This window comes from Phaseolus vulgaris, chromosome 10 (genome assembly GCF_051622355.1).
Source record: "Phaseolus vulgaris cultivar YP4 chromosome 10, ASM5162235v1, whole genome shotgun sequence".
Lineage (NCBI taxonomy): Eukaryota > Viridiplantae > Streptophyta > Magnoliopsida > Fabales > Fabaceae > Phaseolus > Phaseolus vulgaris.
The window spans coordinates 18,453,154-18,475,396 of NC_143507.1; the positions used below are offsets into that span (position 1 = coordinate 18,453,154).

General features: G+C 35.5%; 1 protein-coding gene across 11 annotated transcripts; it reads left to right on the forward strand.

Moving 5' to 3' along the window:
* The first annotated feature begins 1,533 nt into the window (after window positions 1–1,533).
* Window positions 1,534–20,207, forward strand: LOC137818273 (pentatricopeptide repeat-containing protein At4g18520, chloroplastic). 11 transcript variants are annotated; one of them, XM_090296464.1, is made up of 14 exons: window positions 1,534–1,932; window positions 2,790–3,133; window positions 3,358–3,526; window positions 3,939–4,091; window positions 6,155–6,262; window positions 6,941–6,985; window positions 7,090–7,260; window positions 7,409–7,579; window positions 7,760–7,907; window positions 8,946–9,071; window positions 10,824–10,965; window positions 11,095–11,450; window positions 11,559–11,783; window positions 16,694–20,207. In XM_090296464.1, exons 1-5 carry the CDS (start codon window positions 1,779–1,781, stop codon window positions 6,172–6,174), a joined length of 840 nt encoding a protein of 279 aa, XP_090152590.1. In that variant the 5' UTR covers window positions 1,534–1,778; the 3' UTR covers window positions 6,175–6,262; window positions 6,941–6,985; window positions 7,090–7,260; window positions 7,409–7,579; window positions 7,760–7,907; window positions 8,946–9,071; window positions 10,824–10,965; window positions 11,095–11,450; window positions 11,559–11,783; window positions 16,694–20,207. The 11 variants fall into 11 exon arrangements, with proteins under 11 accessions (XP_090152590.1, XP_090152584.1, XP_090152592.1 ...); XM_068621583.2 differs by having other exon boundaries at window positions 1,600–1,932; window positions 2,787–3,133; XM_090296458.1 differs by having other exon boundaries at window positions 2,787–3,133; window positions 3,939–6,262.
* Window positions 20,208–22,243: the final 2,036 nt, after the last annotated feature.

The window sequence follows — 22,243 nt, forward strand, 5'->3', positions numbered from 1 at the left end:
CTTCCTTATTCTCAACATAAAGGTTCCTTATTATTTTCTCAAGCCATGCATTTTATAATAAACTTCATAATATTCTATGGTTGGAGTAATTAGTATATTTTAATGGTGACTTATTCATACAGAGGTTTTAGGCAAATGTCTTCTCATATATTATTATTTTAAAAAATTTAGCATGGGGCTTAAACGTCTTTTTAATCATCATTGTGTTGTTGATGTTAGTGATTTTGGATTAAAAATGAGTTCAAGATTCATCAGTGACCAAATCTGTAAATATTTTGTATCAATAACATAATTCAACAAATATGTGAATATAAACAATTCTCACTTTCTTTATTATTATAGCTAGTTGTTAAATAAATCATATAATTAACATAACCATTTAATATCATTAGTAAGCATAGAATAAAATGATTGATTTCTCCTATGGTATTTTGTAAATTTGATAATACTTGTACTTATTTCGATAATATAATTTTGTTAGTTTAGAAAAAAAAACTTGACACACTTTAAATTTAAGATACTAGCATGCTAATATCAAAATAAGATAGATAACATATGTTTGAAGGATTTAATTGAAATAATTAAAATTTGACAATTTCATATTTACAGGATAATAATACTATTATTTTTTATGGGATGAAAAAAAATCTGTGTCATTGTTTTGATAAGTCTATGAAATATAAAACAGATTTAAAAAAAAAAGACACCTCCGAACTTTTTCTGCCATTTTATTAAAAAACAAATGTTAAAAACCATTTTACTAAATTAAATATTCACCCTAAATTTATTTTATTCAAATTTTATTTTATTTATATTCACAATGTTAAATAATTGGTATTTTATTTCAATTAAGTTTACAAATTGTAACAGGAATAATGTTTTAACCAGATAGGATTTATATGTATAAATAACTTATTATATTTTATTTTAAAATAATTTTAACAATTTGAAAAAATTATAATATTATAATTTGATTAGTTTTTTATCAATCACACATTACTCATAAATTTTCATAAATATTTTTTATTGTTTTTTTTCTTTTTTTCTCTTTCATCTCAAATTCATAATTTCATCTCCTTCAAAATTCCATCTCTTAAAACAAAGCATTAAATATATATATATATATATATATATATATATATATATATATATAAACAATAGTTAATTATTTATAATTTTTTTACTCTTTATAAATATGAACAAATTTAATAAATAATAATAAAAACAAACAATTATAAAAAAGATAATGAGAACAATTTGAAATATTAAATAAAGATATTTTGTTTGATTGCTAATCAAATAACAAACATTAAAACAAAAATTTGGTATATGTCAAATACAAAATTATTCAATATTTACTATTAAATAATTTAAATACATTAAATAAAATGCATTTACCACGTCTTATTATAGATTAAAACTTAATAAAAATTGAGCTTGTTTAGATAAATTGATTTAAAAGTACTTATACAAAAATTAAAATCCAAATTTTGAATTTTTTTTTTAAATAAACCAATTTTATGTTGCTTGTCTGAAAGATGGTTCTAGGAATTAGACCCCTTATCCCTCACTGAACTCTGTTCATTCCCTTGCCTCTTTAGATACTTCACTTCCCACAGTATCAATCCATTCTTTCAGATATTTTTCAACTTCTTTCATGTTTCATCCACATGCCTTTTATTTTCATTTTTAGTTTTGATTTTGCTTCACCACCACTGGGTCAGAATTCAGAACTCTTCCACCACAAAACCTCACAATCTCTTTTTATACTTTGACCCATGGAGTTACCATTACGGACCGCAATTCTCCATTCCTCTTCTTCCCTTCAACCGAGATTTCACACTCACAAACCCACTCAAGATTTAACCTCACCCTTCTCCTTGTTCATTGCAAATTCACTTCGTCTTCCATGCTCCACTTTTGCTTCCAAAGGTCAGTCTTTACTTTTCAACTCCACTTTTTGTCACCCTATCACCTTTTTTTCTTTGTTTCTGCGTTATATGTTATATATTGTTGTTGGGATAGAACTTAGAAGGTAAAATCAGCATATGGAGTTCCTTATTTTTTTTGTTTATCTTCAGTGTCAGTGACTTGTTCCACTTAACAAACAAAACAATGGGGAAGACCCAGATTGATTTTTGTTTTGTTTTCTTTTTTTTTAAATGTTTTGATGTGATTAAAGAGTCAATAAATTGTAGCTTTTCCCAGTTGAGATGTATTGGTAACATTAAATGTTATGTTTTTTAAACTCTTCTTTGATTTCTTAGTTTTTGTTCAATGAAAAAAAATGACCAAAAGATTACTAGAGAAGGATTGAGTCTAAAAGATGGGAGAAAACATCCCAAATACAAAAGTCTTGTACTCCGTGAACACCATGGCAAGCATGGAAATGAGCAGAGCATTATTTGCTTTTCTAAGGCAATAGTTGGCAAAACTACTTTAAATATTGAGTGGCCAAATATTTTGATATTTGAAACTTGTTTGATATTAAAACGGTTTATCTCTGCCAAAAAGAAAAAATTGTTAGCTTGTAACTTGTTTGATATCAACACCAGGAACCAAAGCTTAACTTTCGTCCATGTGTAGTAACTAAAGTCATAAGGACTAAATAAATAGTTTACCCTTTTTAATATAATAAGTAGCAAGTCTTGAAAGTTGTAACCCACTGTGATAGTGTATTTACAACATAATTGTATTGTATTTATCTCACTTGAATTGATGGTTCGTTTCATGAGAGGATCCTAAGTCCTGTTATGCTAATTATGGTAACTTGTTCCTTGATCTAGCAGATCAGCAACATTACTTTCCAGCCACTGCACGTGAAACAAGGGCAGTGCTGAATCCCATCAGTAAAGGGTTTTCATGCACTGGTGCCTCTTGTGGTGATAGTTATTGTGATGATGATGATGGCATGGGGTTCTTGGATAACTATGAAATGATCTTTAGAGATTGTGACAAGCTAATCGAGTCTTTCATGTTGCATGAGACCGATTGGAGAAAGTTTTTAATTTTAAACAAGAAGTGGAGCAATATTAGGTCCCATTTCTTTAGACACTGTCGGGATAAAGCAGATACCATAGACAATCCAGTGCTGAAGAACAAACTGCTATGGCTTGGAAAGAAGCTTAAAGAGGTCTTTCATTGCTTATTTGATATTGAAAATTATACCCATCACTATGTCATCGTGATATTGGTTACTAATTAAAATCGGTCTGGCACAGTTCTATCTTACCTTTTACCCCCACCCCTATAACAAAAATGTCATTAATGGAAACGTTGTATGTCTAAATATTATACCATTCCTTTAAATTGTTATTTATGTCATTCACACATTTATTCAATACTCCTCTTCTTCAGATAGATGAAGAGTTGCAGAGACACAATGAACTTATCCTAATGATCAAAGACAATCCATCTGAAATTAGTGAAATTGTTTCAAGGAGTCGTAGAGATTTCACAAAAGAATTCTTTATGCATCTTCATACCATAGCTGAATCTTCTGTCGACAATATTGAAACACAAAATGGTGAGACTAAATGCTTTGAATTCTTATAAGAGTATATTTTGCTTTTAAGTATTTGGTTTGGTCAGCCACAGAACTGAATGATATCCCTTTAGTTCAGAGTTTTCAAATACTTTATTATCAATAAAGTTAGTGTTGGTGCCTTATATAATCAAATTCATCCACAGAATCATATTATATTTTCATTCTCATCTCTCCAAAAGTTCTTTTATAACGCATTGTTCAGTTAGTATTTGTCTGGCATAACCTTAATCTAGGATAAACTGTGATAATATGCTTAGGGATTTTTATGTCCTTGCAAGGTAGGGATCTTATAGCACTTGACATGTTATATATTGAAGAAATGAGTCAATTTATAGTTCAAACTTGCCTATTCAACTAATCTGGTACTTTTTCACCATGTTTATGTAACAAGATTTTGCAAAGCTTTGGAACATGTGCTTGGCTGCTGTAAAAGTTTACGACAGTACAATTGAAAGCATTGAAGCACTAAATGCTGCAGAATTGAACTTCCAAGATATTATGAAGTCTCCCTCGGATGCTTCCTGCTGGAAGATAGACAACATAGGTGAGAAAAATCAATGCTTCAATCCAGAATTAGTAGCTCATTGGCTACAATTGTGTTATAATGTGGAAGAAGTCGGAAGGGTACATGCAATTGTCTTGAAATGTTTTAGACATTCAAATACTTATGTTGATAATAATTTGATTTGTAGTTATTTAAGATTGGTTGAGTTGGTTCGGGCTCGTCGTGTGTTTGATGGAATGCCAAGAAAGAATACGGTTACATGGACTGCTATCATTGATGGATATTTAAAATGTAACTTGGATGATGAGGCTTTTAAGTTATTTCAAGATTCTGTTAAACATGGGGTTCCAGCCAACAGTAAGATGTTTGTTTGTATCATGAATTTGTGTGGTAAAAGAGTGAATTTAAAGCTGGGGAAACAAATCCATGCTCGCATTTTGAAAAGCAGATGGAGGAATTTAATTGTGGACAATGCAGTTGTTCATTTCTATGCACAATGTGGAGATATATCAAGTGCATTTCGGGCATTTGATTGTATGGCAGAGCGAGATGTAATATGTTGGACAACTATGATCACTGCCTGTTCCCAACAAGGGTTTGGGTATGAAGCTATGTTATTGTTGTCACAAATGCTAGGTGAAGGGTTCTTTCCTAATGAATATACTATATGTAGTGCACTAAAGGCTTGTGGAAAGAATAAAGCATTGAAATTTGGAACACAACTTCATGGTGCCATAATAAAGAATATTTGTAAGAGTGATGTTTTTATAGGAACTTCCCTAGTTGATATGTATGCAAAATGTGGATTGATGAAGGATTCTAAAGACGTGTTTGATAGAATGAGAATTAGAAATACAGCTACTTGGACATGTATTATATCAGGATATGCTCGAAATGGGTTTGGTAAAGAGGCCGTAAACTTGTTTCGATCAATGGAGAGTAAAAGAATGCATGTTAATAAATTGACAGTTTTAAGTGTCTTGATGGCTTGTGGCACAATTAAAGCTTTGCTAATTGGAAGAGAGGTTCATGCACAGATAATCAAACGTATTATCCATACGAACATGTACATAGGAAGCACTTTGGTATGGTTCTATTGCAAGTGTAAAGAATACTCTTATGCTTTCAAGGTGCTCCAGCACATGCCATTTAGGGATGTTGTTTCTTGGACTGCCATTATCTCTGGTTGTGCCAGACTTGGGCTTGAACTTGAGGCTCTGGAGTTTTTGCAAGAAATGATGGAAGATGGCGTGTTGCCTAATTCCTATACTTACTCATCAGCCTTGAAAGCTTGTGCAGAACTAGAAGCTCCAATGCTTGGAAAGTTAATTCATTCCTATGCAAGCAAGTCTCCTGCCTCGGCTAATGTATTTGTGAACAGTGCTTTAATATACATGTATTCAAAATGCGGATATGTTGCTGATGCTTTTCAAGTTTTTGACAACATGCCAGAGAGGAATTTGGTTTCTTGGGAATCCATGATCTTGGCTTATGCATGGAATGGACATGCTAGAGAGGCTCTGAAGCTCGTGCACAGAATGCAAGCTGAAGGTTTAGTGGTGGATGATTATATCCATACAACAGTTGTTAGTGCTTGTGGAGGTGTTGAGCATGGAGACATTCATCAGAATAGTGAATCTTCACATTACTTGCATTCTTCGTAATCTTGTACTAGCTAGGAGCATCAATGAATATTGAAGAACAAGTAAATGTACCTAATTAGATTATAGCTGTAGCTAAAGGATACTGCATATTCAGTAGATGAGGAGGATACATAATGATTTTTTAGAAACATTGTGCCACCAAATACCAGTGATAGCTTTCTTTTGTTCTCTTTTTATCTACCATTTATGTAAAAGAATGAACAATGATGAGAAAATGGAAAATGAAAAGGAATATCTCAATCACTTTGTCATCAAATGGGCTTTGTAAGAGTGACATTGTCTCTGAAGACTCCATTTATGATGAAGCATGCACTCTCATATTGAGTTTTATATTGTGTTAGATAATGTAGAAGTATTGCCTTAATTATATACATAATTGCCTGTTGTTCTTTATGGTTGGAATATATTGGTCGACGTGTCTCACTTACTTCGTAGCAGAAGTTACACACTGTAAGTAGGCCGACATCGACTTCAGAGGCATGAGGAGATCTGCTCTGAACCTGGTGGAGTGATGGATTATGAAGAAGATTGAAGCCGACCAAAGAGGTAATTTGAAAAAACTGTGTAACAAACTAGTATTTGATCATGCCCTGATCAAAATTGATTTTCTAACTTTACATCATTGTTCTTGAACTACAAGTTTGACATGGATATGGCTGCCACTTTTGTTTATCTGTCCATGCCTTAAATGTGGCTGCATACACTATGTTTTGAAGTGTATTCATATTATCAATGGGAATATAGATTAGATATGGCATTATAAATATATATTGGGTTCTGTAGGCATCTAGTTCAATTTTTTGTTTTTAAAAAAGCTAAAAGAATATTATTAAAGCAAAAGCCAAGTTTAGAGCACAAGATATGCCCATTAGAGTAAACCAAATGAGTTCTTTAGTTGCTTGCCTGATTTTATTCATGGCATGCGTCCACAGAGGATATCAGCTTTTGCAGACAAGTATATCTCATCGATATTGCTCTTGTCTATCACACCACAAAGCGAGATAGGAAACAAGGAGAAAAAAGGGGGAAACCTGTTAACTTTTTCGAGGTTGTATTTAGGAAATTGATGGTGTTTCTTGAACCATGTTAATCTAATACTGGGTTGTCAAGAACAAGCTGAGATGGTGGTGCGGCTATTTATTTTTGGGTTGCTGAATTTATACTACTGTTTTGCTTTGTATTATGCTTCATATATGCTGCTTCAATTGCATTGTTATGAACAAGGTGGGTGAAAAGCTAAAAGCTGCTGAAGTTCTTCTGGAAAGTAAGGTAGTACTAGTAGTTACACTAGTTATTACCTCATTGGATTTTTTTCTTCACTTCTTAATAACCATTATTTCCATACAACTTAATGCTAGTAATATGTTTGACAGAACCTTGAAATAAAAACAATCAATGAAGAGAAGGGGGCAGCACTGGCTGCACAATTCGCTGCAGAAGCCACGCTTCGAAGAGTTCATGCTACACAGAAAGATGATGAAATGCCTCCTATTGATGCTATTATTGTGCCCCTGGAGGCAGAGTTGAAGCTCGCTAGGATGGAGGTACATTTGGATTACTATGTTATGCATTGAATTGATTTTTAGCTGGGATTGGATGGTAGTTAATTTAGCTATTTGATGTCCCATGGATGTCTCATTTAATGATCAGAATCAAGTCTAAATTGTTTATCCTTGTTGCTATTTTTTTTAGGTGGCAAAGCTGCAGGATGACAACAGAGCACTAGATCTGCTAACCAAATCAAAGGAGGCTGGACTTCTTGAGGCTGAGATAAGAGTTCAGATTGCTTTGGCAGAAGCATCCTTGGTTGATGATCTGCAAAACAAAAATCAAGAGTTAATGAAACTGATTGAAATATGTCAGGTTTCTGATTTCTTTTAATTTACTTGTGCTTATACTTGCTAGTAAGGCATGTATATTTTTCATGCTACTCGTGGGCATGTTCCCTGTATATGCTCATTTTTGTTTATCAGTTACTTTGCATTGCCCTGATTAATATGTTTCCCTATTGATAAATGCTTGATGCTGTTGTTATCATATTAGGATTCCTTACAAGCGCAAGCAACTTTTGATTGCAATGGACATGGCCTTTGGCATGGAGTACCTACATGGAAAAAACATTGTACACTTTGACTTGAAAAGTGACAACTGGCTTGTTAATCTCCGAGATCCACAACGCCCAATATGCAAGGTTTAAATGCTTGATACTGATGTTGTCATATCAAGAATCTTGTTTCGTTGCATCTTATTGTGGGGTAGATATGCTTTCAGTATTTTGTATGAGATAAGCTAGATTGCACATTTTCTTTCATATATGTTTAGGATTTAGGTTCTTATTAATTTATAACCTATTCACCATTAAAGTCTTTGGAATATACTGAAGTGGCTTACCTTGATGGATCCTGATGAGATAGAATGATCAGTTTGTTGCTTTAGTCCAATTTAAGGAATTTGACCCATCAAAAGTACTAAAATATTGTTTGTGATATTTTTATATTGACTTTGTCTAAGATCAAGATATACCTGTTAACCAGGCATAGGTACTAATTCGATGTGCTGAAAGTTTATTCTGGCATCATGTGATTTCTATGAACCACCAATACTTTAATTTGTGCTGTGTATTTGTATTTGATGCCAGTGCTCTTTGGATACTTCAACATAAATATTAGCCAAGTATACTGGACTTTAAATCAAGTTATGAATATCCAGTACCCATATGAGATATAGAAGTGTGCAATATATAGAAAGAAGAAACAAGTAAAAATGGTCCCTTGATGAACCACAGATAGAAATCATTCCTCTATATGAATGACATTGATACTATTCTATGAAGCCGATTACTTAAATTTTTTATTTTGTTTTTACTGATGTCCAGAAGTAAGTTCATATTATGTTTTACGAATTTTTACAATATGTGGATATGTACCTTACGCATGTCATATCTTATATATTGTTTGAATAATTATATTTGTTGCACAGACTACGTTTTGAACGAGTGCTCTCTGCACAATGTTTATATCATAAGCCATTAGCATATTTGTGTGTTGAATTAGTATTTAAAATGCTACAGTTTGAGATTTTTTTGAAAATAACCTAACTTGCTCATCTTTCATGCATATGGAGAATCAGTGTTCTTTTTCTTGATATTTTAAGTTATTAATAGTTCATGTCTTATTATTATAATTGAAAATCTTTATTAATTCAAATTTTCTATTCTCTTCTTTGATAGGTTGGTTGTATAACAAGATTGGTTTCACAAAAAGATGTTCATCTTATTAGACATGCAATATATCTAACATTGGAGTTAGGAGGACAATTTATTCTACTTGGTTCAAGTCCAATGCAATATATTCAGGTTCGTGTTTTCTTTCCTTGTGGTTGAAATTTATAGGTATTCTATTGTTTCTAGAAAGGAGCTGATCAAACAGTATAGAATAAGAAGATAGTCAATAAAATGCACTATAGGTGGGATTCATGTTTTGGTGAAATAAAATAATCACTATCCTAATCACATTGTTAATTTAAGTTTTATTAATCTGTATTTTGAAGATAGGGATTAGCTAGTCCGATTAGAAAACTAATTTGAAGACAGGACTTTAGTTTGGTCCGAATAAAATAAACTACAAAGCAAGGCTTAAAATATTGTTCAAAGGACAGGAAAATCTGCAAAAAACCAGAGTTCATAATGGGTTAATAAAAAAGGCTAGATATCATGTTGATTACTCTTAAAGAAATTAATAATCAATGTGAAGTATTTGTCATATTTGTGTTTCTAGATGGAAACTTATCAATTTCAATATTATTTTGTATTGTTAAAACTTCGGCCAATGTAATACGTAATTTAGGCTTTTGTTTGTACTTTGAATGTTAAGAACTTCGAAAATGGTATTATATTTATACGTTTTAGTGTCTTGAAGTTGCAATATTTAATATATTTAAATATTTATTGGTTTCTTTTATTTTATAATTATAAACATTGAAAATCATTAATTTAAAACTATTTATTTCAGCTATCAGATATTGGAAATGGTGCTTCATACCTTTCCACATTACTCAATTTTTTTTAAAAAAATCTCCTTTCACTCCTTAGAAAAATGAACTAAACGTGACTCTTCCTTCTCTCTACAAACTCTTCACGAACAAAACCATCTCTTCACGAACTACTTCGTGAAACACTCTTCCCTTCACTGTCGCTCTTCACTCTCGCCTTCACTCACTCTTCCCTTCTCTGTCTTCTCACTCTCGCGCGCCCTAAACCTAACCCTCACTCTCGCCCCTTTCACTGTCCTCCAAGATTTTCCACGTATTCAACCGTACAATAGAAAATCGCAATTCCTCCAAGATTTCGTATAGGTAACTCCTGATAGGATGTGGTCTTTTGTTTCCTCTAAGGATTAGAGTTAATCAATACAAAATCGCTTGATTATAGTAAAATTGACTAAGTTTTTATTTATTAATTACTATTAATTATTAACTTTTGATTCGTGTCTGTTCATTTAATATTTGCAAATAATGTTGTTGCAGTGAGTTTATGATGATGTTTGCTTTGCTCTGTTATGCATCTGTATTGTTAAGTTCAGGTAACGGTAGCCATGGTTTGTGAAGGTTCTTTATTTTATAGGATCTTTTAGGTTATATCTAGGATCCTGTCAGTGATCATTGATTTTTTTTTAAAAAAATTATCTCATGATTTGGCTATTGAAATGTAGTGAACTAGGGATTTGGTTATGAGAAAGAGTAAATATAAGTATTAAATGAGGGATAAGTGAGAAAGAGATCAAGAATGCTGGTTGTCACTTGCATGTAGATGATGCACCCTCTTAAATTAAGCTTTGTCCTTCGTTTGTCAATTATTACTATTCAATTCAACAAGAATATTAATAAAAAAGAACATATTGAAGTTTTGATATGCCTTTGCTTTCAGATCTACCATTCTGTTGGACGAATGGCAATAGCATTATTGAAAATAGTTAGAGCTTTAGTCTGAGATGAACGAGGATAACAATTTTGACTAAATAGGAAATGATGTATTGAAAGTCAAGATACTGTCTTGCATGATGATTCCTTATCTGAGCTGACTCTATTTGTTTATTGTGACTTATTTCAGATTGATGTATTCTAGCAATTTATGAAGTTACCGGCACCTTGAACTAGCTTCTGTTGATGTGATTTCCAGCTACTTTGCAGTGGAAGTTCAGAGAACCCACAAACTCCACGTCTTTCACATCATAAGTACTCTTCTTATCAAAGTAAGTTTAATAAAATCCATTTTTTTTTGTGTTGGCCTGGGTGTGCAGATTATGATTTTATGCCGACTCCTTAGTTCGTCTACTGTCGTTTCTTTTATTCTTTTTATTAATTTTTCTACACGTGTACAGAGGATTGTCAAACTTCAGAATCATGATTCAATGAGAAAAAGTCAAGGGTTCAAAGTAATATGAAGAGGAAAAGGAGAAGATGCACCAGAATGAGGGTGGATAATGGCACTAGAAGAGGACCCAATACAGGGTCTTGTGAAGTGGAAAGGTTTGGGTTTGAACCTGGTCCAGAATTTACCTTGGAAACATTCCAGAGATATGCAGAAGATTTTAAGCTCCAATACTTCAGAAAAAATGAGAATGTATCTCATTTGGGTGCTAATACAACAATTTTAAATGGTACCTCAGAGCCTTCTGTGGAGAGCATTGAAGGTGAATATTGGCGGATGATCGAGAGTCGAACTGAAGAAATTGAGGTCACATTATGTAGAACCTCAATAATTTTCTGCTGCACGAAACTATTAGCTATTTGTTGCCCTTATTATATGCTGCTCTGCTTACATTTAATTTTCTATCACTTCCAGGTGCTTTATGGAGCTGATCTGGAAACTGGGATTTTTAGGAGTGGTTTCCCTAGTAAATCTAGTCAACTAGGTTCTGATTCACATGAACAGTACATAAAGTCTGGCTGGAATTTAAATAACTTTGCAAGGCTTCCTGGATCTCTACTCTCTTATGAAATCAGTGATATATCTGGTGTTTTAGTGCCATGGTTGTACATTGGAATGTGCTTTTCCTCCATTTGTTGGGTAAGGACTACATAGTTTCCTTATTTTCTAGCATGTATTTCATTGAATTCATCACAATTTGTGTTATGCTTGAGACCAAAGAAAAAGATTGAAAAAAATGCTTCATTTCTGATTGATTGAACTGTACAAAAGGATACATTGAACTGTAAAAAAATGCTTCATTTTTTAGCAACGCCCTTCCTTGGCGACGCCTTGCCTTGGCGGCGCCTTATGTAGTCACTCTGTTGACTTCCTTTCTTTGGGGCCCTTCGTGTGGTCCCACCATATGTTGACCTTGGCCCCGACGTTGACTTTGACTTTGGTCAACGCCCGGGGACGGGACGGTACAGCATGCTCATCGTTTTTTAAGTTTTTGGAAAGAGACTTTATCGCCTTTGTGTAGTTTCAAGGCAACGGCGAATCCAGATTGCATGCATTCAGTGCAAAGTTTGAAAGCATAAAGTTTTAAACCCTCATCGCCACTTGGCAATCGGAGGTGAAAGTTAAGTTTTAAGTCCTCATCGCCACCTGGCGATCGGAGGCACAAGTATAAAGTTTTCTAAGTCCTCCTCGCATTGAGCGAGTTCAGGCAAGAACAGATTACAAGACCTCTTTGCTTAAGCAAGTTGAGGCAAGTTTGAAAGTCCTCAGTGCATTCAGGGGAAGAGGAGATGTAACCCCTGGGCAAGTTGAGGCACCAGAGAAAGTCCTCCTCGCCTTGAGCGAGTTCAGGCATGAATAGATTACAAGACCTCTTTGCGTAAGCAAATTGAGGCAAGACTGCAAGCCCTCAGTGCATCCAGGGAAGAGGAGATGTAACCCCTGGGCAAGTTGAGGCACCAGAGAAAGTCCTTCTGATGGAGGAGGGCCAAGCTCACCACACTATGAAAGCCAAGTTCCAAAACTAGACCATCTAGACCCATGTGGGGAGCGTCTAGACTCAAGAGGAGAGCGTCTAGACTCAAGAGGAGAGCGTCTAGCACAAGATGAGGGGCGGCTACAAAAGGAGCATCTAGGAGGAAGCCTAGACCGTCTAGGACCTATCACTAGGTCCATGACCAAGCACCTTCACGCACAAATGGGTCAAGCAACGGATTGGAGGGATAAAAACTTATACATGCTACATGGAGGCCCATTAGGGGTGGCTTAGTAGTTAGTGTAGTGTTAGAAAGCATAAACTTGTCTTATATGTGATTTACCCTAGATTTTGTGCACATTTTAGAACATTGCCTCACATGGCCGGCCATGTGCCCATGTGCTCCATGTGGAGTAATTTCCATTTCATTTAGGTAGCATTTCATCTTCTCTTAGCTTAGGATTTACGGCCTCCTTAGCCTATAAAAGGAGAAGTCCATCACTTGTATTTGGCAAGATTAATGAGAGTAATGTTATGCTGCCCACATTGTGCCATACATTGCTTTTGCCTAGTTTCTAGGACCTAATCTTCATCTTCATCACCTACCATAGGGCTAGCCGAACCTCCCTTCTTCCATACACATTATGCACCTTCAAGATCACCATAGCTCCTAGGAGGATCTTGCACATCTCAATCCATAGCTTCCGCACCATTTTTCACAACATCGAAGAACAGCTCCATGAGAATGCCATCACCTTCTAACCCTCGATTGAGTTCAGGCAAGATGAAACTGAAAAGTCAGGGGTGTTAACGATCTCAAGTATGGGAAAGGAAGGTTGGTAGAAGACGCCTTTTCCCTTGAGTGAAACATCAATATTGACCTAGTAAGGATGGCTGGGGAAGGTTCGCAGAGGACACCTCACCACCCAAATCATTGTTCTAAAACTCAGGGAGGTGGAGAAGGATCCGAAAGGCGGCTCTACCCCCAGATGAGGGAACAATAATTTAAGCTATATAAGGTTAAAAACTCAGGGATGGTAGAGGGAGATCCGAAAGCCAGCTCTCTTCCGGTCAAGCAAAGATGTTTCAGTTAAAAAGAAAATGGTATCGCCGAAAGCCTAAGGCTTTGAGATTGAAATAGAAAGGAGATTACACGGCGAGAACCAGGTCAGCAAAGTTTTAGGCAGTAACCTAGAAATACACATGTCACGCCTACTGCTTAGCAGATCAGGCAAGCGAGATTTCATATACTAAGAATGACCCACGCCTATTGCTTAGTAAGTGATTCGGTGTCAAATATTATTCCCCGTTTGTTCAAGTTAAGTCGATTTCCAAAAATTAAACGTCAGTTGTGCTAAGTTAATTGGGTTGAGTGAAAACCAACCAAGTTATCAGGTGATCGCACAACAGATAAGTTAAAGCCACGTAGGTCGTCGAAAATGCAACCTCTTAGTCTTTTCGCTGAACAAATCACAGCTTAAGACTGGGGAGGGCTTGTGTACTGATCAGGTCATCGAGTGTGATGACGTGGACAAGAGAAAGGCGGGTGGTCAAGAAGTCAAATAGTCGCCGTTTGTAGAAGTGGCGCTCTGCAGTATACATAATCGGTTGTCGCCGGGTTGGTGTCATTGCCGTGTTAGATAACGAAAGATCAGGTGGTCTGGCATCGCCGCAAGAAGCACATCGCCGAATTTCCCAGTAAACTCAGTTGAAGCTGTTGGGGGTTCAGGCGAGGAAGTTCAAGCGTGTGAGTTCAGTAAAGACAAGAATGCCATGTGGATAATGGGCGCGACCTTAGTCTTTTCGCTGAAACAAGTGTCAGCTCAAGACTGGGGGGCTTGTGTACCGTCCCGTTCCCGGGCGTTGACCAGAAGTCAAAGTCAACACATGGTGGGACCCCTCGAGGGACCCAAGGAAGAAAAGTCAACAGGTCGACCGCTTGAGGCATCGCCCAAGAGAGACATCGCCTAAGGAAAGACATCGCCTAAAGTAAGACATCGCCTAAGGAAAGACATCGCCCAAGAGAGACATCGGGCCTTGACAGTTCAGAACAGTAGCAAGGAGAAGAGAAAGGTGGCTTCAAGGCCATAAGTTCTAGTACCAGTAGGGGGACACCCGATCACGTATGTTGCAGAACGCCTGATGGAAGAGGGCCAAGCACAACCTTCCATGAAAGGCAAGAGCCAAGTCAAGAGCGTCTAAGAGCAAGCTAAGAGCGTCTGAGACCAAGCTAGGAGCGTCTAAGAGCAAGCTAGGAGCGTCTAAGACCAAGCTAGGAGCGTCTAGGACAAGCTAGGAGCGTCTAGGACAAGCACATATTCCGTGAAGGCCCATCAAGTGTAGTTTAGCTTTAATTGGGGTGTAAATAGCATAACCATGTGGACAAATGTTTATTTTTCTGCACATTAGAATTAAGGAGGAGATAACCTTGATTAGCTAAAGGTTTCTAGAAGCCTTCACTAATCTAGGGACGGTTTTGTGAAGCCATGTGCACCCATGTGCTCCATGTGGCCCAAGTGCTTCACATTTACATTTCATTTTGCTTACATTTCATCTTCACTTAGCTTAACATTTACGACCTCCTTAGCCTATAAAAGGAGAAACCCATCACATGTATTTGCAAGATTAAATTGAGTAATGTTATGCTGCCCATTTTGTGTCATACTTGCTCCTTACCTAGTTTCTAGGTTTTAATCTTCCTTCACCATCTATCAAAGGGCTGGTCGAACCTCCCTTCTTCCATACTCTTCATGCACCTTGAAGGTCACCACAACTCCTAGGAGGACCTTGCCCATTTTATCCATAGGCTTCCGCACCATATTACCAAACATCCAAGAAGAGCTTCTTGAGAATGCCATCATTTGGTATCATGAGCATAAGTTCTTCAAAGATGAGTATTTTTGGTCATTTTCTTTTTGAGTTCTTCTTTAATCCGTGTTGTTCTTTACATTCCATATTGTCTTGCTGTTTTTCAATTTTTGCTTTGAATTGGTGTGCTGTTTGAAAATTCCAATCGGTGCATCTTGTTCAATTGTTCTTGAGCAATCTTTGTGCAATTTTTGGTAGGATTCAATACACTTTGTGTTGCTGTTTTTATTTTAGGTATTTGAGTCCTTATTGCAATTTTATTTGGTTCATTTTATGTTCATTTGAGTATTTTAATTTCTGAATCTATATGTGTTTTGTCTAGTCATGTTTTTCCAAAATGTCATCAAATCATAGTAGTACTTTCTTTGACTTATTTGTTTCTTGATTTTGGTCTAAATGTTTGTTTTGAATCTGTTGTGTTTTTGATCCTTTGGTGCCTTTTTTAGTTTTAGCTTGAGTTCATATTTGTGTTTAGATCTACACAAATTTCTTTTCACCAATTCCATTGTGTTTTTCTTTTGGTATCTTGCTATTTTTTTTTCCAGATTTACAGAATCACCTGTTTTACATAACTCTGTGCTGGCTGTTTTGCTTAAGAAAATTATTTTCCCACATAGGAAATTTCTGATACTCTTGATTATGCAAGATTGAGGTGTTATAGAAAAGACAAAAAAAGAATCAGTTCAAAAAAGTCAATAGAAAAAAATGATAAATATTATAAAAACAGTGTGCAAATCTGGCGCTACAGGTGGCGTAACTGAACACTGATTTTAGAAAATTTATTAAAAAAAAATGGTTCATGCGTTTGGAGTGAAACCAACGCCAGAATTTAGTTGAGATCTCGAGTTATTGGCATATAAATTTTCAGAAGCAAATCTTAAAAGGACAGCTCAGCATAAATCGGGGAAAATCACGCTCTTTGGTCCACAACAATTTTTTCAGTGGTGCTGTTTTTGATTTTGAAATCAATTCTAGTGCTATTCTTAGGATCCATTTTTTGTGCCTACCTTTCTTTAAGTACCTTTATTTGCTTGTCTAATATTTCTTTGGAACTCTTTCTAGTTGTCACATTTTATTTCCATTTGTGTGGTACTGTTTTTCCAATTAATTTGTTTCTTGCTTTAATTCTTTGGCCTCTAATTTTGGTGGTGGATTGATTCTCAATTGGTGCTTATTTGAGTGGAAATTTGACTTGAGTGAGGTCTAGTTTGCTTGATAGGTGCTGGATTGGAGAATTAATTTCCTAATTCTAAGAGGAACAAAGGCAAGGGCAGAAAACAAATACCTACCAAAAACACCACAAACATTGGAAGGCCCAACAAAGAAAAGACAACCAAGGAAGTGCCAATAGAAAAAAAAAAAGATCAACAAAGGGAGTTTTCCTTTATCTCCTTTGGAACTTAACTTTTGTTAATTACTTCTTTAATTACGTGATTAGATGGTGAGTGTGTCTTCAAGGGATCCAAGGGTCCAAGAAGCCTCACCTAGGGCCGACTAGTGTAGAACTATCTAGTTTAGCAATTGTTATTTGTTTTAATTGCATCTCTTTGCTTTAGATAGTTACGTTTTTAATTGTCTTGTATTGCTTAAAGCTTTGTCAATTTTTTGCTTGGTTAATTAGTTAGTTTGCATTGTTCTCTTGCATTAAAATTTTGATTTCTCCAACTTAATTGTGTTTTAAGTGGTTTAGCAAGAGATAGCTTTGCGTGAAGGCATTAAGGGATAGTCTTTGGCTAAGGCAAGGCTTGCTATTTAAGTAGTCCATTGTGACTCACCTCCCTTACCTGGAAGACTACCTTCTTTGACTTCCCTAAATTTTCTCAAAGTAAAATACTTCTACACACAAAGCTCTAGTCATGTCTTCTTCTTCTTCTCATTCTGCAAAGTCTATTGAAAGTGAAGTAAAATCTTTGAAAACTCTTTTGAAAGAAGTTTCACAAGCTGTGCAATTGATTTCATCTAAACAATTGGAGAATGAGGCCAAAACTAATAAATTGACTAAAGCAAAGGATGAGAAGTCTCAATTTTCAAAAAAATTACATTCTCATGCTTGTAGCTCTAAACATCATGATTATCTTGGGGAAGAAAGTCTTAGGACAAATGAATATCATCAACCATCCCCTAGGAGAGCTGAAAAGAGAGACAAGAAAACCTAAAGGAAGTTAAGGTAGAGCTACCTCATTTCTATGGAAAAGAAGATGTAGAAACATATCTATATTGGGAGATGAGGGTAGAGCATTTGTTTGCTTACAACCATGTGAGTGAAGAAAAGAAAGTACCCTTAGATACCTTAAGTTTTCAATGTGATGCTATGTATTGGTGGAATGCCGTAAAAAGAGAGAGACATCTCCACAAGGACCCTCCCATTACATCTTTGAATGACCTTAGGGGAGCCTTGAGATGTCGCCCTATTCCCTCATATTACAATAGGAAGTTGATGGACAAGCTCCAAACACTTCATCAAAAAGATATGACTGTAGAAGAATATTGGCAAAAGATGATATCATATATTGAGAGTACAAGGATTAACGAGGACAACCATACCACCATAGCTAGGTTTCGAAGTGGTCTCAAACTTGAGATAAGAAACAAAGTTGAACTTTTACCTTATAGAGATTTAAATGACTTGATTCAACTTAGCATTAAAGTTGAAAAACAAATTTTGAGAAAACAATCAAGTAAAAAACAAAGTTCATACTATGTATCTTATGACAAGGATGAGTTCCATAGAGGGAAAGAACATATACAAGAACCATCTCTAGAACTTTCCCAAAACTTAACCAAGCATATCTCTCACACTCAAGCTAGAGAAATTCCATGTTTAGAATACCTTGGCAATAATCAATTAGCATCTCAATGTTCCAATGAAAGATCTATGAACTTAAGGGACAAAGATGAGAACAGTAGCTAAGAAAAAGAAGCCAGTGAGAGTGAGGAAATTGTAAAAATAGAAAAGCAAGAGAACCTTGTGAAACAAAAGGCGTGGGAGAAGAGTGTTCCTTCCCACAAGGTCATTCAGCAAGGCAAGCACATTTAAAATACCCTTGAAAACATGCTTCTTGTTGAACAACCTAGCCTTACCTCTTGTAAAGGAACACTTGCAAGCATAAGCAAAAAAGAATAGTTTTTAAACGAAGCTTGCATAGATAAAGATTATTTCTCATATGTGCTAGGATATCACCAAGTGAATGTCAAGTTATCTATAAACATCTACCAAAACAATTTTTTATGTGAAGTAGTGCCTAAAGAAACTTGTCATGTCTTATTGAGACAACCATTGCAAAGTGTACAAATTTTCATAAACAATGGTTGTAACAACGAGACTATCTTTACACATAAGAGAAAAAGTCTTCATGAAGGAGAACTCATGGGCCAAATTAGAGTTGATAAAACTCTAGAGCTTTTAAAAGGAAAAGTTTTGTCCCCAATGAGAAAAGAAGTTCAAAGACATTACTTTAGGTACAATTCTTGTTTTCAAACTACACCTAAGGCAACGTCTCAAGAACTCTATACTCCTTCACCTTTTGTAAATGATCCTTGGGAAGACACAAATTTCATTTTAGAGCTTCCTAAGACAACAAAAGGTTTTGATTCAATTTTCATGGATAAACTCTTCTCTAGAGAAGTGCTACATCTTCATGGTTTATCCTCTAGCATAGTGTTGGATAGAGCTCCAAATTTCGCAAACCATGATTTGAGGATTCTCTTTGGAAAACTTGCAACTAAGTTGTACACTTTAAATTCTTATCATCCTCAAAGGCATGGTCAAAATACATTTGAAAATCTAGCTCTTTCTACTATGCCTAGAGTAAACATAAAAGACAAACACAACTCTAGAGATGAGCATGCACACCATAAAGTAGTTCACAAAACTACTTATATTTCTACCTTTGAGGTTGTAGTGGGCTAAATCATCTTCCTTCTTTTGAGATGTCACCATCTCCTATAGGATTTGAGCCTAAGGAGAAAGTAACCACAATTGAAAATTTTAAAATGCATAAGATGATTAGAGAACACATACAACACTCAAAAAAGAAATATTGTAAAAAGTTTCCAAATACAAAAGAAAAACAAAAATGGCAACTTAGTGAACTTAATTTTCAAACTGACACCTCTGTTTTATTTGATAATTTCCGTAGGTACACGTTTGACCTGGGAGGGCAATCCTAGTTCTCAAAGCAAGAGGCTGGTATCCGAGATCAAGTCTGAAGATCTGAGGATAGATCTTCTTAAGAAGGAGGAGATGATGGACACCATCCAGCCACAACCATCACCCTAGGAAGCAAAAGCATTGGATTTGAGGAAAATCCTTTTCAAGAGGGAGGGGATGATGGAAGAGGGCCAAGCACAACCTTCCATGAAAGGCAAGAGCCAAGTCAAGAGCGTCTAAGAGCAAGCTAGGAGCGTCTGAGACCAAGCTAGGAGCGTCTAAGATCAAGCTAGGAACGTCTATGACCAAGCTAGGAGCGTCTAGGACAAGAAGGCCAAGCTAGGAGCGTCTAGGACAAGAAGACTTGGATCAAGCTATGAATGGGAGAGTGGCATACTAGCACATATTCCGTGAAGGCCCATCAAGTGTAGTTTAGCTTTAATTGGGGTGTAAATAGCATAGCCATGTGGACAAATGTTTATTTTTCTGCACATTAGAATTAAGGAGGAGATAACCTTGATTAGCTAAAGGTTTCTAGAAGCATTCACTAATCTAGGGACGGTTTTGTGAAGCCATGTGCACCCATGTGCTCCATGTGGCCCATGTGCTTCACATTTACATTTCATTTTGCTTACATTTCATCTTCTCTTAGCTTAACATTTACGGCCTCCTTAGCCTATAAAAGGAGAAACCCATCACTTGTATTTGCAAGATTAAATTGAGTAATGTTATGCTGCCCATTTTGTGCCATACTTGCTCCTTACCTAGTTTCTAGGTTTTAATCTTCCTTCACCATCTATCAAAGGGCTGGCCGAACCTCCCTTCTTCCATACTCTTCATGCACCTTGAAGGTCACCACAACTCCTAGGAGGACCTTGCCCATTTTATCCACAGGCTTCCGCACCATATTACTAAACATCCAAGAAAAGCTTCTTGAGAATGCCATCATTTGGTATCATGAGCATAGGTTCTTCAAAGATGAGTATTTTTGGTCATTTTCTTTTTGAGTTCTTCTTTAATCCATGTTGTTCTTTACATTCCATATTGTCTTGCTGTTTTTCAATTTTTGCTTTGAATTGGTGTGCTGTTTGGAAATTCCAATCGGTGCATCTTGTTCAATTGTTCTTGAGCAATCTTTGTGCAATTTTTGGTAGGATTCCATACACTTTGTGTTGCTGTTTTTATTTTAGGTATTTGAGTCCTTATTGCAATTTTATTTGGTTCATTTTATGTTCATTTGAGTATTTTAATTTCTGAATCTATATGTGTTTTGTCTAGTCATGTTTTTCCAAAATGTCATCAAATCATAGTAGTACTTTCTTTGGCTTATTTGTTTCTTGATTTTGGTCTAAATGTTTGTTTTGAATCTGTTGTGTTTTTGATCCTTTGGTGCCTTTTTTAATTTTAGCTTGAGTTCATATTTGTGTTTAGATCTACACAAATTCCTTTTCACCAATTCCATTGTGTTTTTCTTTTGGTATCTTGCTGTTTTTTTTTTCAGATTTACAGAATCCCCTCTTTTGCATAACTCTCTGCTGGCTGTTTTGCTTAAGAAAATTATTTTCCCACATAGGAAATATCTGATCCTCTGGATTATGTAAGATTGAGGTGTTACAGAAATGACAAAAAAAGAATCAGTGCAAAAAAGTCAATAGAAAAAAAATGATAAATATTATAAAAACAGTATGCAAATCTGGCGCTACAGGTGGCGTAACTGAACACTGATTTTAGAAAATTTATTAAAAAAAAATGGTTCATGCGTTTGGAGTGAAACCAACGCCAGAATTTATTTGAGATCTCGAGTTATTGGCATATAAATTTTCAGAAGCAAATCTTAAAAGGACAGCTCAGCATAAATCGGGGAAAATCACGCTCTCTGGTCCACAACAATTTTTTCAGTGGTGCTGTTTTTGATTTTGAAATCAATTCTAGTGCTATTCTTAGGATCCATTTTTTGTGCCTACCTTTCTTTGAGTACCTTTATTTGCTTGTCTAATATTTCTTTGGAACTCTTTCTAGTTGTCACATTTTATTTCCATTTGTGTGGTACTGTTTTTCCAATTAATTTGTTTCTTGCTTTAATTCTTTGGCCTTTAATTTTGGTGGTGGATTGATTCTCAATTGGTGCTTATTTGAGTGGAAATTTGACTTGAGTGAGGTCTAGTTTGCTTGATAGGTGCTGGATTGGAGAATTAATTTCCTAATTCTAAGAGGAACAAAGGCAAGGGCAGAAAACAAATACCTACCAAAAACACCACAAACATTGGAAGGCCCAACAAAGAAAAGACAACCAAGGAAGTGCCAATAACAAAAAAAAAAGATCAACAAAGGGAGTTTCCTTTATCTCCTTTGCAACTTAACTTTTGTTAATTACTTCTTTAATTACGTGATGAAACGGTGAGTGTGTTTTCAAGGGCTCCAAGTGTCCAAGAAGCCTCACCTAGGGCCGACTAGTGTAGAATTATCTAGTTTAGCAATTGTTATTTGTTTTAATTGCATCTCTTTGCTTTACCAACCAAGTTATCAGGTGATCGCACAACAGATAATGATGGCAAATTTCATGAAGGTCTTCTTGAATCATGTAAGAAAATGGTGCGGAAGCTATGA